General features: G+C 59.6%; 1 protein-coding gene across 3 annotated transcripts; it reads right to left on the bottom strand.

The window, feature by feature from the left end:
• Nucleotides 1-1,038: 1,038 nt before the first annotated feature.
• On the bottom strand, nucleotides 1,039-16,295 carry P2RX1 (purinergic receptor P2X 1). Of its 3 annotated transcripts, none has more exons than XM_070393292.1 (12): nucleotides 15,964-16,295; nucleotides 6,431-6,578; nucleotides 6,079-6,150; nucleotides 5,599-5,668; nucleotides 5,249-5,345; nucleotides 4,882-4,962; nucleotides 4,517-4,658; nucleotides 3,735-3,886; nucleotides 3,202-3,292; nucleotides 2,749-2,814; nucleotides 2,319-2,420; nucleotides 1,039-2,209 (listed from the first exon to the last, which is right to left on the bottom strand). In XM_070393292.1, exons 1-12 carry the CDS (start codon nucleotides 16,098-16,100, stop codon nucleotides 2,144-2,146), a joined length of 1,224 nt encoding a protein of 407 aa, XP_070249393.1. In that variant the 5' UTR covers nucleotides 16,101-16,295; the 3' UTR covers nucleotides 1,039-2,143. The 3 variants fall into 3 exon arrangements, with proteins under 3 accessions (XP_070249393.1, XP_070249394.1, XP_070249395.1); XM_070393293.1 differs by having other exon boundaries at nucleotides 3,735-3,865; XM_070393294.1 differs by having other exon boundaries at nucleotides 3,735-3,862.
• Between the last annotated feature and the right edge of the window lie 246 nt (nucleotides 16,296-16,541).

Raw genomic sequence — 16,541 nt, 5'->3', positions numbered from 1 at the left:
GTTGAAACCTGTATTTTCCCTGCACGCCCAGCTAACTGGAAAATCAGGAGCAGACGGGTCCTGGAAGCTGCTGGAAGGAAATCTTTCGATAAAGGAGACTTGGTCAACAGTATCAGAGGCAGACAGGCCGAGCAGGATACAGCTGAAGTGTCTACTTGGATTTGGCAACAAAGATGCTGCTGGTAACTTGGCAAGGGCATCTGGGAGAAGTGGGGGCGGGGACTGGAGGCCACCTGCTGAGGGTGGGACAAGGGAGGTGTGAACTGGTCTTTCTGGAAAGGTAGCAGTGAAGGGGCAGGCAGAGCTGCAGGGGAACGTGGGCGGGAGTGAGAGAAGAGGTGGCTTCTGCTGGGAGGCCTCTGGACTGGGTTGGATACAAAGTTGGAATCCTCTACTCATTTGGGAGGGAAGGGGGCAGGAGGTGCAGAAGCAGGTGGGGCTGGAGAAGGAAGAGAGGAAAGACGAAGGAGTTCCTGGGGTTATAAACTCTGAAGTATGGTTCCTGGCTGGGGAAGAGGGCAGAAGGCCAAGGGCCTGCGAGCCTGTCCGATGTGGTAGCCACTAGCCATGGGTGGTGATTTCAATGCATTACAAGTGGATAAAATAAAACATTCCATTCCTTGGTTGCACTGGCCACATTTTAAGTCCTCAGTGGCCACATGTGGTTGGTGACTACTGCATTGGGCTGTGGTCTAGACAAAGCATGGTGATGGGGTGCCCAGAGACCCTGCGTGGTTCTAAGTTCAGATGAGTGGTCATGCTCTCTGCTTGTCCCAGTGCCAGGCCTCCTCTGCATGGGAGGGCTGTGTGGAGGTTGGGAAGAGCTCCAATGTTCAGGGCTGTGCCAGGACAGTGGCCTGTGGATAGAGGTGAGCTATCCCCCAGCACTGACCCTGCTGGTCTCAGGGCAAAGCGTCAGCTCACCGCCACCCACCGACAGATCCAGAAGGACCTCAAAGGTCACTCAGCTCAACCCACAGTGCACGGATGGGTTTCCGAGAGGCTGAGAAGAAGGTACAGAGGCAGAGGTTTGTCCTCATTCCTTTTATTGTACTCACCCCTCGCTTTCCCCCCCCCAACCTTGTGTTCAGACAGAGCCGGGCAGGCCTTGGAGGCTGGGGCTGGGCCACAGGCAGGGAGCCCCGAGTTTGGCCAAGGCTCACACCTGGCCAGAGGTAGCTGAGTAAGGATTCATGGCCGAAGGGCTGTCCTGGCCTGACACACGTGGGAGAATCATGTCCCACGGAGGTGACATGGTATGGACCAGGTGTCTGTGCTTGGGGGTGTGGGTGTGATCAGATGGTTGTGTTTGCAAGGCCCAAGCTGTTCAAATACACAGTGTGGGTAGAAGGGGGGTGTGCATTCAGGTGAGTGTGCACATGAAGGCGCGTGCACGACACACTGTGGGGCTTGTGAGCACACCACACACCTGCTCACTACCGGCACCTGACAGGCGCTGCAGGCCCAGGCTAAGTCTGACACCCGATCGGGAATCTTTTAATGAAGGTCCTCAAAATGGCCTGGGGTGTTTGCTCGCCTCACAGATCCCAGTGCAGGGGGTCTGGGGTGGGCCAGGGGCCTGCATGGTCGATAAGCTCCCCACGGAAGCCCGAGCCCGTGAGAAACCGGGCCGTCCCAGAGAACTCTCTGTGGTGCTGAAATGTCCGCACTGTCTCAGACGGCAGCCACCGCCCCGTGTCTCCTTGGTGGTTATAATGTGGCTGGTCTGAGGAACTGCTTTTTATTTTATTCCATTTTAATTCATTTAAATTTAAATAGTCACGGTGGCTAGTGGGTGTCGTATGGGAGAGCACGGGCCTAGAGAGTGGGATGGGTGGACCCAGAGCGAGAAGCACGAAGCTCCAGCTGAGGAGTGTGCGAGGGCGGCCCAGCACCAGCACCTCCTCTGCGCCCGGGGAGGGTGAGGCTGGGTGAGGTGCGCTTGGCGGGGTGCAGAGTTGGCGCCAAAGCTCAGAGTTGCACAGGTCTCTCCCCGCGTCCCCCCTGAGCTGCTGGCACACTGGTGTCTTTCTGGCTGGGAGGGCTGGCGAGCCCCAGAGGAGACCCCTCGACCCTGGCTGGGACCCCACCAGGGCCCCGCCCGAAGCCTCAGGCTGCGTCCAGTCAGGAGCCGGGGCTGAGGTCAAGACGTCTTCATGTTCTCCTGCAGGCCCAGGGTGGAGCTGGTGGCCGCGGGGTCCCGCTCCCGCTGTGTGAGCATTGGGGGGACACGAGTCAGCCTCAGGGGAGTGGCTGACTCCCCACCGCAGACTTAGAGGCCGAGGCCTCTGAGGGGCCTGACTCCGGACGTCTCTTACCGCCTCGGGCCCCATGTCCTCCGCGTACTTGAACTTCTTCTGCTTGTAGTAGTGCCTCTTGGGCAGGATGTGGAGCAGCAGCAGGTCACAGAGAACCGTGGCCTGGGGGCAGGGAGGTGGTGGCTAGAGCATGGGAATCCTTACTGTCTGTGAGGCCCTGACCGAATCCTGCCCTATCCAGACCCGGGTCCTGGAGGGGGGATGAGGCCCTGAGGCCCCTCGGGGAACCGAGACTGCCCATCCCCCCTGGGTCCTGCCCCAGCTGTGGGCCTCAGTTTCTGCAGACATACTGTGTGTCTAGGGTGGGGGGTGGGCTCAGTAAGGATGGACCATTACAGTCAAGTTATGGGTGAGAGACTTGTTGCTGCTACTGAGATGTGGAAGAGGGGGACTGACCCCAGCACAGTGACCCCATGTCCCCAGCACTTACCACCCCGAAGATGCCAATCCCGGAGCCGATGGTAGTCATTGTGGGGATGATGTCAAACTTCCTAGCCTGGTGGGGGGCCCCGGTGCGGAGGGGAGAAGGGTTAGCAGTCAGCAGGGGCCCCGTTGGAAAGGTCTTTCTCAGAAGCCCTAAGGCCAGGCAGTGTCCCTTCCACTGTCAGCTGGCCCACTGCCTGCTGCCCCTACATGCCTCTACATGCGACTCAGGGGCTGGTCAGGAGCCTGGGTTTTGACCTTGGCTCTGCCTACCTGGACCCAGGGAGATAGTGCGGGAGGGTGGTCACAGCTGGAAGGCCACCCTCAACAGTGCCCACGCCCATGTGCGATGAGGAGAACTGCTGAAGGAACCACCTGCAGTCGTCTGTAACCACACGTGCCCAACGGGCACTTGCAGGGCCCGAGAGCATGTCTCTGGCCACCCCTCACACTCACTCACCTTGCCGTCCACGAGGATGTCGAAGCGAATCCCAAACACCTTGAAGAGATGCCGGCAGTTGGTCCCATTCTCCACGAAGTACTTGGCAAACCTTGGGGAAGGAGTGAGGTTGCAGGGGGGATGATGGAGAAGCATTCTCGGTGGGGAGTTCCCAGAGCATCAGGGATGCAGGGGCCCTTGGAGGTCCCTGAGGATAGTCCCCCCTAACATTATAGAGACGGGGAGCCGCAGGCAGGGTCCCAGGCCTCGTGCCAGGAATGCTGTACTTCACCCTCAGCCTGGCTCCCGAGGCCAGCCATTTCCCAGCCAGTCCTGGCCAGGTGGGCCTCCCGGGGACCACGAGCAGGGCAGGGGCTCAGGCCTCCAGGGTCTTGCTCCCTGCTGGCTCCCTGTGTGGTCAACCCCAGGACTATAGGAGCTACCCGGCTCCTGTGCTCCCCTCCCGGGGACACCTGCTTGGCCCTGAGGGTTCTGGGAATAGAAGAGCCCACAGGACCCCGAGGGCAGGTGCCCCGGAGGGGCCTGGCAGGCACCTGAAGTTGAAGCCTTGAGCCAGGTCTTTCTCTTCATTGAGACTGTGGAACTCGTAGATGGGCTTGCAGTGCTGCACACGCCAGTCCAGGTCGCAGTTCCAGTCGATGGTGATGCCTATTGCCCCACCCTGCTGGGACACGGGCGTTAAGCTCTGGGGTTTCAGGGCAGGAGACGGCCTTGCAGCTGGGCCGGCAGCCTCTTGAAGAGGGAACCTGCTTGGGCTTGACAAGAGATGCTGAGAAACTGCTTCAGTGTCAAGCCTGTCACCCTCTCTGGCCCGCCTCCCACCCCCTACACTCCAGCTTTCTGCATTTCTACAATACACCGAGTTTCCCCTTGGGCCTTTGCACAGCAGTCCCGCCCCCCCCCCCCCCCACTCCCTCCCCCCATCCCCCACCCCGTTTCCCACAAGGCTGGCTCTTTCTCATGCTTCTCTCCGAACCCAGGTGGCCATGTGGATCTGGCCCCTGGAATTCCCAGGGTTTCTCAGGGCCCTGGGATTCGAGCTGCTTTTATCTGCTATTTTAAGAACAGTGGGACCTCAGCAGACATCCAGATGACCACATCTGCCCATGCCCATTCATTCTGGGCACCTCCTCTGTGCCATTCCATTCCAGGCCCTGCTGAGGAGACAGGCCTGACCCTGCCTCCCCAACATTAGAGGATAAACCCATTATACTCAACCCACACAGGGAGGCTGGAGGCGGATTAACTGGGCCTGAAAAGCCTTGATTGGCTTGACGATCCCAGGCCCAGCCCTCCCCACTCGCTGGCATAATACCTTCTCGGCCAGGGTGCTGAAACTCTGCCCCGACTCCCGCGCCACATAGCCGAGATTGAAGACAGGGCACAGCGGGTGAGAGATCTTGTGAAAGAGGCACTTCTTCAGGTATTTGGCGTCCACCTCTTCCACCAGGTTGCGCCTATGGGGCAGAGGGCATTGGCAGCAGCAGTGTGCCAGCTGGGAGGCGCCCACCATGCCCCGAAGCTCTGCAGATCCCTCGTGGGCCCCAGAAATGCCCCTCCCACAGCCCACCCCAGGGGCCCAGCGTGAAAGCAGCAGGAGCAGGGGTGACACAGGCAGCTGAGGCCAGCAGCTGCAGCCTCCTGGAGCCGCCTGCCTATCTTCCCGCTTCTCCCACGAACCTGTTGACCCCGAAGCGTGGAAAGCTGATGCTGTTCTTGATGAAGAGCGTGAAGTTCTCGGCCTCTCGGAGAAGGGCAGGGCTAGAGGAGACCACACTTCCTCACCACCCCTCCCCAGCAGTCCCCGGGCACCCACCAGGGCCTGGCAAAGTGTGTGTGTGGGGGTGCACCCTCCTGTGGCTTTGGGGTGGTGTGCTGTAATAGTGGACTCTCAGGCCTTTGACCAGGGCCCGAGGGGCTCTTTGGCCTGGGCTGCACAGATGGAGAGAGGGTAGGGTTGGAAGAAGGGGGGCCTGGTCCTACTAAGGGACCCTCTGTCTGGGCTCGGGGATCCTGCTCCCAGCTCCCTGGAAGGAGCAGGTGTTACCGTGGGACGCTATCATCTACTTCCACGGGGCACCAGCCAAAGATCTCACACGTCTTCACGGTGTTATTGAAGGCCACACACTTGCCTGTGCGGATGCCTGGAGAAAGGGAGAAAGTCCTGGGTGCAGCTGGGGGGCGGGGGGTAGGGGGGACCCTCCAGGCTCCATCCCTAGGACTCCCCATGGATGAGCCCCCCAAAAGCAGAAGCCCGAGGAAGGAAGTGTGGCTGGGTCTGGGACAGGGCAGGCCAAGGTCAGCATGGCAGGAGGGGAGAGGGCAGAAAGGACATCCTGGTAGGGGAGGCCTGGAGCTGAAAGGGGCTGAGGAGGGGACAGGAGGAGGCGACCTTACCTTGGGCCTTCCTTTCCGCCTTCCCTGGAGTGCAGCCACTGTCGTCCTTGCAGATGCCCCCTTCCGGATGCTGGGGGAGGGGAGAGCTGCTGGCTCCAGGCCCCTTGGCTGGGATCCTGAGAAGAGCCCCTCCCGCCCCCAGGGCCCTAGGGAGGGTGTGGGGCAGAGTCTCAGATGCCTTTGGGGTGACCTTTGCAGAAGGCCTCCTTCCCCGCTCTGGGCTCAGGCCCAGCTGCTGGGAAGGTGGGGGCTTGTGGTTGGGCCGCACAGAGGCTCAGCACCCCGCTTGGCACGCAGCTGGCAGGGCAGCCCAGCAGGGTCGAAGGGGGCCTGTGACTCCGTGTCAATCTATGCCTGGGATCCCTCCACGGCGGCCCCCGCAGGAAGCCTCCCCAGCTTCACCTCCAGTGCCCAGGGGACCTCTCCGCCCATGTGACTTTCCCCTCGGGGTGAAGGAGGAGGGATGGTTGGCGGCCTCACCTCTGCACAGTAGCCTTGGGCCTGATGGGGGGTCACGATGAAATTGGTCATGACCACGAAGGAGCTGTCCCCCTGGAAGTGAGAGGCAGGGCTCTGGGCTGGGAGGACAGCCCAGGAGCCAAGCACTGCCCAGCGGCTCCCAGAACCCACCCGGCGCGCAGCACAGTCCTCCACACGCCCCGGAGTCAGTGTGCGGGGATGTTAGCAGGCTGCGTGCGCCCTTCATCCCAGTCAGGGAAACGGAAGCCCAAGAGAGGTAGGAGCTGACTGGTCCCACAGGGAGGAGGGAGAGAGCCCGCCCCAGCTCTGAGCCAGGACTCCGGGTGGAGGGTGCCTCCCTGAGTCGGCTCACCTGGGCTGGGAAGACGTAGTCAGCCACGTCCCAGACCTGGGGGCCCAGGCCCGGCAGCTGCGTCACAGCCAGGCCCTTGAGTTTCACAGACACGCTGCTGATGAGGCCGCTCGAGGTCTGGTAGCCCTTCTCATAGAAAAAGACCCACCTGCGGAGAGCGGGAGCACAGGGGTCGCTCAGGACGGCTGTGCTGGCACCAGCTGGACAGGCCAAGTCCTTTCCCTTTGCCTCCCAAGATGCATTTCTGCCCGGCCGGCGCGACTCAGTGGTTGAGCGTCAACCTATGAACCAGGAGGTCACGGTTCGGTTCCCGGTCAGGGCACATGCTTGGGTTGCGGGCTTCTCAACCCCCAGTGTGGGGTGTGCAGGAGGCAGCTGATCAATGGTTCTCTCATCATTGATGTTTCTATCTCTCTCTCTCTCTCCCTTCCTCTCTGAAATCAATAAAAATATATTTTTTTAAAAAAAGAAGAAAAAGATGCATTTCTGAGCCACTCTCTGCTCCTAAAGCTACACCTTGGGCTGCAGGCAGAAGAACCACTGCCTCCCCCCGCTGGCCAGTGCCTGAAGTTCCACCATCCTTTTCGTCCCGAAAATAACTAATTCCCGGGGAGGTGACCCACTGAAGGGCTCTGCCAGGTCCTTTTCCAAGAGCAGAATTTGCTGGTGCCTGAAGGCCAAGCATCTCGAACCCCAGTCCTCATGACCCGCACGCCGGGCAGCCTCTGGCCCCCGGTCACGGCCCTTGTGGGAGTGGCTCAGGCGGAGGCCTCCCAGCTCTCCTGGGGAATCCTGGCCTTCTCTCCCCAGCATCGAGAACCCCTATTCCTATGCATTCTCCACTTTCAATCTGGAAGGTTCCACGGGGCCCCCCTCTCTTTTAGCCCCAGGGGTAGGCACATGAGCAAGGCTTGTCAATCAATGTTCCATCACCCTAGCAACAGTGATGGGTCTAAGGATGTGCCAGCAGGGAGGCCAGGATTCTTCTTGGAATTATTGGGGAAAAGACATCCTCTCTGCTGGGTGGCTAAGCAAGGTGGCTTGGAGATCAAAACGATGGCGAGTTATCTTTGCTCCTCACAGAGCAAGCGTGAGAAGGAAGCCAACTTAGAGAAAGCCAGGCTGGGAAATGGAGGGTGGCAGACTCCTGCCATGTTGTTTTAGCACCTGGACCCAGCCAGACCTAAAGCATGAGAAATCTACTTCTGGACTTTTCATGAGCTAATAAATCCCCTTCCTTTATGTAAGCCAGTTTGGTTTTGGTTTCTGTTGCTTACGACCGACAGTCCTGGAAACACTTCTATCCAGGGTGTGGTTCTCTTCCTCAGATCCCTGTAACTGTGCGTGTTTGTGTCCAGAGTTTGTGGCTTCGTATCCCCAGGGCAAATCTGTGAGCGCACCTATGGGCAGTTCTGACAGGGCAGGTGTATTTGTGCCCCCTTCACCCCTCACTCTACTCTCAGTCTACCTGTCCAAGCGGAGCTCAAAGGCCCTCTCCCGTGCCCGGTAACAGAATCCCCCCCACCCCCCACTCCGGTGCCCAGTAACGGAATTCCCCCCCCACTCCCGTGCCCGGTAACGGAATTCTCTCCCTCTCCCGTGCCTGGTAACGGAATCCCCCCCCCTCTCCCATGCCCGGTAACGGAATTCTCCCCCTCTCCGGTGCCCGGTAACAGAATCCCCCCCCCATGCCCGGTAACGGAATTCCCCCCCTCTCCCGTGCCTGGTAACGGAATCCCCCCCCCCCCCCCCGCTCCCGTGCCCGGTAACGGAATTCTCCCCCTCTCCCATGCCCGGTAACGGAATCCCTCCCCCTCCCATGCCCGGTAACGGAATTCCCCCCCTCTCCCGTGCCCGGTAACGGAATTCTCCCCCTCTCCTTTGCCCGGTAACGGAATCCCCCCCCTCTCCTTTGCCCGGTAACGGAATCCCCTTCCCCCCCCCCCCCCCCCGCTCCCGTGCCCGGTAACGGAATTCTCCCCCTCTCCCATGCCCGGTAACGGAATTCCCCCCCCCTCCCATGCCCGGTAACGGAATTCCCCCCCTCTCCTGTGCCCGGTAACGGAATTCTCCCCCTCTCCGGTGCCCGGTAAGGGAATTCTCCAGGCCTCTGAGCCCCAGAGTCACTGCTAGCTCTCCAGGAGCTGGCTCCCTGATCCAGGCCCAGGAAGGCAGCCCACCAATGTCCCCCTCTTGCCTCCTATAGTCCATTCCTCTTTCTGCAAGCCCCTCGCCCTGCCAGGCACTGGAGCCAAGCCACCCAACCCCCACCCCATGCCTAAGCTGGGTCACTGCTGCCCCCTGCAGGTCCCAGGAGGCAACAGGTAAGACATGACAAAGGCCCCCAATTCTGGGTCCTGAACCTGTCTCACTGCCTCCTGCAGCCGCAGGGAGAGTGGGCATCACCTATGCCCCACCCTCCTTAGGTTGCTTCCTCCAGAACGGCCTCTGGCTTCATGCCCAAGCTGCAGAGGAGGTCACTGGCCTCTCTCTGGGCACCCGGGACCCCAGTGTCCAGCAGCATTTCTCTCATTGCCCCACACCGACTCCTCACAATATAGATGAGAAAATGGAGGCCTGGGGAGCATCTCTGCCGGGTCAGAGGGAGACCCAGGCTCAGGGCCGCAGCCCAGGACCCTGCCCCTCCACAGGGCATCAGGTGTGGCCAGGAGCCAGAGGTGTGGGGGTTGGGGGAGGCAGCAGAGGCCCAGGAGGCTGCACGCTGGGCCGGTGCAGCCACTCTTGACTTTGTGCCCTGGGGGCTGTCAGGCCTGGGGGTCAATGGGAAAGATACAATCTGGCATCTCTGGCCTCAGTTCTGGTTAGTAAAAGAATGACCATGGTGCCAGGCCCACTCCTCCAAAGCCTGACCCAGCCTTGCTGTCACCACTCTGGGAAGCCACCATGGGCACCTAATGCCCCAAACACCGGCCGTTTTTGAAGTCCCTCACCTTCCAGAAATTCTCTTTCCCTTTCTACCCACCTCATTCTCAGCAAAGCCCTCTCTCTCTTCTCCAGTGGCCTCTCATGGAAGAGGCCACATGTTGGAACGGCCTAGAGGCCGAGGTTCAGGCATCAGCACTGCCACTCACCGCTGTGTGGCTTCTGGCTGGAGACTAAACCTCTCTGAGTCCTGGCTTTCTCAGTAAAACAGAGGTGGTGACACCTCCCACAAAGACTGTTCATTCCACAAATACAAGCAGGGCCCGACCACGCATGAGCAGTGGGCTGGCCCCTGGAAGGAAAAGAGGGGAGGTGACTGGGGATTCCCATGAGTTCCCATTAAATGAATGAGCATGCATAGGCACACAGTAAGTCAGTCTCCTGTTTTCACTGTCCCTACTCTTCCTTCACTAATTCTTTAAATGTCCATCTGCCCCCCATCGGCCTGGTCTCCATCCCCAGTCCAGGCAGAATCCCGTGCGAGCTATCACAGACCCACTGTGCGCCAGGGTTCCTACCTCCACTTCTTTACTCTCTCCCCAAAATTCAATCCCACGCATTCATTTGTCATTCAACAAATATTTATTTATCAACCCCTATGACAGGGGGAACGTCGGGCCCTCGGGCCGTATAAGGCCCGCGAAATCATTTGGTCCGGCCCTGCCAAGGCACTAGGGGTGAGCTAATTAAATGTTTGACCAATGGTAGCAGGCTAACTTTTAAGTTGATAATTTTGTATGGCCCGCGAATGATATAAATATCCAAACGGCCTTCAGCAGGAAAAAGGTGCCCCACCCCTGCCCTACTGTGTGCCAAGTACTTTCCTAGACGCTAAAAATACAGAAGTGAACAAAACAACCCAAAAGTCTGCGCTCACCGCTTGGTGACACACATTCCTCCCCTCTGCCCCGGCCCCACCCAGGCACCCCACAGGCTCCTCCAACCTAAGCCGACCCTTTGGAAAAGCCAGCTCAAAAAGGCAGACATGGAATTTCCATTTGACCCAGCGATTCCATTAATAGGTATCCTGACAACGTACGTCCATGCAAAAACATGCCCGCGAATGTTCACAGCCACATTCTCCGTGAGGAACCAGAGCGGAAACAGCCCAGATGTCCTTGAACCAACGAGTGGATAAACAACACGTGGGGGGTCCACACCGTGGAATATTATTCAGCCACTGAAGGGAAGGAAGCACCGATACACCTGAGACCTGGACGAGCCTCACAGATGGTGTGCGAGCTGACAAAAGCCAGCACACAAGACCACACGTTGTGTGACTTGACTTCTGTGAAATGTCCGGGATGGGCAAGGGGCGTGGGGGGGAGGGGAGACTGACTGCTCAGGGGCACAAGGTGGGGTTTGTTTGTTCGTTATTTTTGAACAGTGAAAATGTCTGGAATTGGATAGCGGTGATGGTTGCACAAATTTGTGATTATGCTAAAACCCACCAAATGGTATATTTTAAAATGGTGAATGTGATCGCATGTGAATTATATCTCAAAGTAGAAATCCAACAGGACCCACTAGAATGCCTCGTGTGTCCCCAGAACTTGCTCCTCTGGTGCCCCGTCCCCAGGCCCAGAACCCGGGCGTCATCCTCCCGCCCTTCCTGTCCTTCATGCCCATTCTCTGGTCTCTCCTGGCCGCCCTCGGCTTTCCTCTAAGGGCCAGAGGGGTTTGTTGTGGGAGCTGGGAGGAGCTGGGTGGATGCTGGGGCAGCTCTGGCTTGGGGCAGGGAGGGCAGGGGGTCACCCGGGCACAGGCAGGAGCTGACCAGGCCTCAGACGAGCTATGGGGCAGAGCAGACTCGGGGAGGGGCAAGCCAGACTCGGAGCCAGGAAGGGGCTGAGTTCAGAGCTGGGGCCCACGCTGGGGCTCAGAGGCTGGTCAGCGTGCAGTCAACAGATAAGTCATGCTGATGATTTGTTTTTAAATGTTTGAATGAGTTTCCAACCTCCGCAAATAAAGAGGGTCCTTTCACCCGTAAGTTCCAGTTTCCCACTGCTCCTAAGAAGTCGGAAACTCTGGCTGTGCTGGGCACATGTCCCCCTGCAGCAGTGAGGGGCAGGAGCTGAGCAGTGAGGGGCAGGAGCTGAGCAGTGAGGGGCAGAAGCTGAGCAGCGAGGGGCAGGAGCTGGGCAGTGAGGGGCAGGAGCTGAGCAGTGAGGGGCAGGAGCTGAGCAGTGAGGGGCAGGAGCTGAATGTGGCCACTCTGGTGTGGGGCCCGCCAGAGTGATGACCTCTGTCGTCCATACTCCCTGCTGCTGCCTCTTCATGGCTATCCTGCCTCTGGCCTCACCCCCACCCCAGCACCTGCCTGCCCAGGCCTTCCCCTGCTAGACACCCCTCAGAGACAGCTGCCTGCAGGAGGAAGCCCACGCTGCTCAGCCCCGGGTTCAGAGGCCTGAGCCAGTGGCCCCGCTCATTCCTCCAGTTCCTTTCCTTGGCTCCTTTATTATTTTTTAAAAATCCTCACCAGAGGACATTTTTGCCATTAATTTTTTAGAGAGAATGAAAGGGAGGTAGAAGAAGGGAGGAGAGAGAGAGAGAGAGAGAGAGAGAGAGAAACATCAGTTGGTTGCCTCCTGCCTCCTGATCACACCCCAACTGGGGCCAGAGATCGAACCTGCAACTGTGGGAATCAAACCCCATACCCTTCGGTCCTCGGGCTGACACTCTAGCTACTGAGCAACACTGGCCAGGGCTGCCTTGCTCCTTTCCTGCTGGCCCAGGGCCTTTGGTCACACGCTGCTTCCCCACAGCCCTGCTTGGACAAGGCGGGCATACAGCCGGGCTCCACCAATCAGGGCATTCACTCCTTGGCCACAGTGATTGGTTCTGAGCTGGGTTCATGACCCAGCCTAGGCTAGGAAGCGATGGACCCAGGACTTCTGCTGGAACTCCCGGGAAGGAGATGTTCTTGTGCCCCAGGGGAGGCTCAGCTGGTGGGATGTCAGCTCAGAGTTGCGGGGGGCCATTTTGCCACTCGAGGACAGAGAGCCTGCCTGAGGATGAAGCCTGCCAGAGGATGAAGCCTGCTGGGGAGAGCAGAGCCGGGGCAGAGGGAGCTACATCCTGGCTAGCTTCACTGGAGAGCCCAGACGGGACCAGCCTGAACTCCCCGTCTCCTGGATGAGATGTAGAGCTTGCTCCTCCATGGAGGCCTGAAGGCTGCATTGGTTTTTCAGTTACATAAATACAGTTTGATCAGTTTCTGTGTCTAGGAACCAAAGGAGTTCCGGCTAATTCATCCTCATCTCCTTGTTCTCCCCTCTGCCGACCCTGTCCCCACCTCTGTCCCATGAAGCCCGACACAGCACCAGGCATGGAAAAGATGCTGCAGAAATGTCTTCAGCCCTGGCTGGTTGCTCAGTGGTTAGAGCGTTGGCCCTCGGACCGAAGGGTCCAGGTTTGATTCCTGGTCAAGGGCATGTACCTGGATTGCAGGCCCGATTCCAGCCTGGATCAGGCCATGTGCAGGAGGCAACCAATCGATGTGTCTCTCTCACACCTTTCTCTCTTTCTCCCCCCTCCTTCCCTTCCACTCTCTCTAAAAATCAATAGAAAAAATATCCTTGGGTGAGGATTAACAACAACAAAGAAATGTCTTCAGATACATTTCTCCCAGCATGAATTTGTACCTGCTCTCATCCCTGGTTGGTGTGCTCCAGGATCCATTTGGAGGTCTTAGGAGTGCATGATTCAAGAGCTGTATGTGGGTGCGCAGGGACAGGGTCAGGACTGAGGTGAGAAGAGGCCTAGGGGGCCCTGAGGAAAAGTTCAAGGTTGGCTCCACCACTGTGTCACCTCCTCCAGGAAGCCTTCCAGGCTCCCCTCCCCAAGCAGCATTCACAAGTCCCCTTGGACTCTCCTGTGTGCCCCAGAAAGATCTTTCTCCCCCCTTGACCAGAACACCCCAGGCAGGGACATGTCTCAGCACACCTTTTATGGGCCTGCTAGATCGTGGACGGCAGCCCCACTGCCTGCACACCACCAGTTATGGAGAGCTCATTGCTGCCCAGGAGAAATGCCACTACGAATTAACCACCATAATTTGAGCCAAAAAAAAGTCTTCGCACAGCCTATCAGGGCCTCAGGCCCACCTGCTCCCTCCTCCTGCCCTGGGCTTCCCGGAACAGTGCGCCGGATGAGAACACAGCCTCAGCCCCCCTCCTCGGAACCCGGTCAGCTTCTCAGCACCTCAGCCTCCCTGCCTGCCTCAGTAACTCTCTCCGTTTCTAAGTCTCAGAGCCTCTCTCTTCATCTGAGTGGTTGTCCCCCAATGTCCCTCTGTCCAGTTCTGTCTCTGTGGCTGCCCATCCCCCACCCGGGCTGTGCCCCTGTCGCTGGTGTCCGGGAGCCTGGCATTTCTCCTGCAACACCCTCAGGACCAGACACTGACGGACGGGGGCCTTGGGAAGAGGTGTGTGTGTGTGTGTGTGTGTGTGTAACTGAAGAAAGGCCATTCTTTCTCAGGAGAGAGAAATGGTTGAACTTCTGTGCATGCTTTTAGAAGGGTTTTCCCCACCCAAGCTCCCTGGGGCAGTTGGGAAATTGAAGACTGAGAGTAAAACCAAATCCAGGCTGGTTTCCGCCTGCAGCTGTGGGCAGTGGCCAGACGAGGGCGCCAGAGACAGCGGGAGCCCCAGCCCAAGCAGGGGTGGAGGCTGACTTCTAGACTTGAGGGTGGGGCTGAGCGGTGCTGGAGGGACCCTGCCTTCTGGCTCTGCGCTGTGACCGGGGTGGTCAGTCCCCGTCCCCCGAGTAGGTTTCCCTTGCAGGATATCAAGGCCGACTTTGGAGCCACACAGTCGGATTCATGTCCTGGTTCGGCCACTTTCTAGCTGTGAGGTCCAGGCTAAACCCCTCAGTGCCTCTGAGCCTCACTGAGGCTGAGGAGGCCGCATCTATTTGGAAACGGAGTGGACTGTCTTAGGAGGGTGGAAGCGGGGGAGGGAGGTAGTGAGGTCCCCGGCACTGGAGGTCTGTGTTCAGGACTGAATGGTGGCTTGAGGCATATGCTGCACCGGGGATGGGGTGTGGGGGGTGTGGGAGGACTGTCCCTTTCCCTGGACAGTTGTGACCAGAGGGCCCTGGCGCTGCTCCCAGCGCTGCCCTAGAGCAGAGAGGGAGCCACAGGGCCACGGAGGACAGCATTCTCCCTGCCTCCCTAGAGGGTAACGGGTGGGCAAGCAACCTCTTTCCTCCCTGGAGGGTGGATGTTCAGGCCCGTCTTGTGTTAGAAAGGGGCCCTTGTGAGGTAGGAATGCAGAGGCAGAGCCGGGCCCCGGGGTCTGGAGGCCTCAGCTCTAACAGGGACTGTCCTGTCACCAGAAACCACACTGCTCCTCTCTGAGCCTTGATTTCCCTCACAAGCTCAAACGACACTGCAGATGTCAAACTGGTTTGTGAACAGGAGAGAGGAGCCGGAAGGGGTCCTTCACCAGCCCTGGCTGCCCTTGACCGCTCTCAGGCCTTGGGGTCCAGGTGGGGCAGAGGGAAGGCTGTTGGACGCCAGAGGCCCTGGGGGAACAGGACTCTTAAGCTTCCTGGGCTCCAGGCAGCAGTCCTGGTTTGGTCCCACGCAAAAATGGGGACACGGAGACCAGAGGGGCAGGGCCCTCGGGATCACATAGCAGTCAGGCCGAGGCTGCCAGGTGCCCCCGGACTCCCCAGCAGGGGCTGAGCTCCCCTAGGAGCCCTCTGCTGTGATGCTCCCCCCCCAATCAGGGGCACATGCACCAGGCACCCACCCACCTCAGCCACAGGGCATGCACAGGTGGGCATCCAGCCCCAGGGGCACACCCAGCAGCCACACCCATTGGACACACACTGACACATGAGGGCACACGTACCCACAGAGAGCTCTGGGTACGACACATGCATCCACACACCACACACATGTGTGTTCATACAAGCACACGCGTGTGCAAGCCCCTGCCAGGCTGGCCTTGGCTCCCAGGGCAGCCAGACTGATTTCGGGAAGACGGCCATGCACGGTCCCTGGAACATCCAGGCTGCAGGGGATGCTCCCCTGGCTTCCATCCCTGAACTCCTGGGACAATGGGACAGGCCCAGGAGGCCCAGAGAGGAGCTGTCATCCCTGGGGCCAGGATGACCTCCAACCTTTGCCTGATATGCCCCCATTAAGGCCCAGGTGTTCTCAAATACCCCAGGGTGCTTCTCATTTAGGCAGGGCCTTAGGAGCTGGGCCTGTCGGGTGGGGAGGGGCTCTGCCTCAGGACGGGCTGGCTCGGCTGTGGGGTCAGAGGTAGAGGGACCCTGGCTGAGCCCCCGAAGCCACTCACTGCTTCAGGGAGCGGGTCCTGGCGAGTCTGTCCCACAGAACCCGGCGGGTTTGCCCTCGTTGCCCAGGTGACCCAGGACGGGGCTCCCCTCTGTGCCTCGGAGTCTCCATCTCGCCAGGGAGCTACTGGCTCCCACTCTTTCTCACCAGCCCCAGGGTTTGTCCGGAAGGACGACAACCAGTGGCAAGAAAGAGGGGCTCCTTGGGGTCCCGGGGGGCATCCCGGAGCCTAGAGGGCAGGCCTGGCATCAGAGGGCAGCAGGGAGGGGCCCCGACTCACCCGATCACGTAGACCAGAACCACGAGCTGGATCAGGCGGAAGATGATGCCCACCTTCTTGTTGCGCACGAGCACCATGCGGGGGGTGTCGTACTCGAAGAAGAAGGCGGCCAGCTCATCCTGCAGCCGCCGTGCCATGCTGGCCCGGTGGGGCGAGAGCCGAGCCCGCGCAGCCTTCGCCCTCTGGGTGCGCGACCACCAGGTCCCCTGACCCAGGGCAGCTCAGGGCGGGCAGGTGGGGCCAGAGGTCAGGAGTCAGAGGTCAGCTGCAGGTGCCTGGATGGGGAGGGAGGACCTTGGGTGCCCAGAGCAGCTTTGGGTCCCTGGCAGGCAATGGACTGAGGGACAGCCGAGCCTGTGGACAAATAAATTCCCAAAGATGGACGGGGGCGGAGCTGGCAGGGTCACCAGCCCAGCCCCGCCCCCGGCCGCCTGCACCCTGCTGGGCCTCCGGAAACAGAAGCTGTTGGCAGGAAACCACGCACCCATCACACGGCCAGATAAGCTGTCAGCCCCCCGCACGGCGGGCAGCCTGGCTGCAGGCTGGAGGGCCCCCCCCCCCCATGCCAGGGACCCACC

This window comes from Myotis yumanensis, unplaced genomic scaffold (assembly GCF_028538775.1).
Source record: "Myotis yumanensis isolate MYYU_CA2020_CCGP unplaced genomic scaffold, mMyoYum1.0.hap1 SCAF_16, whole genome shotgun sequence".
NCBI classification, from domain to species: domain Eukaryota; kingdom Metazoa; phylum Chordata; class Mammalia; order Chiroptera; family Vespertilionidae; genus Myotis; species Myotis yumanensis.
Note: the sequence above shows the minus strand (reverse complement) of the source record. Positions and strands in the feature narration are given on the sequence as shown.

Coding starts and splice junctions, on each gene's coding strand:
- P2RX1 (XM_070393292.1), bottom strand. CDS start 16,100: ATGGCACGGCGGCTGCAGGATGAGCTGGCCGCCTTCTTCTTCGAGTAC. Junction 4,963..5,248: donor GTAGATGATAGCGTCCCACG/GTAACACCTGCT, acceptor GGTCTCCTCTAG/CCCTGCCCTTCTCCGAGAGG. Junction 3,293..3,734: donor GCTCAAGGCTTCAACTTCAG/GTGCCTGCCAGG, acceptor TCCTTCCCCAAG/GTTTGCCAAGTACTTCGTGG.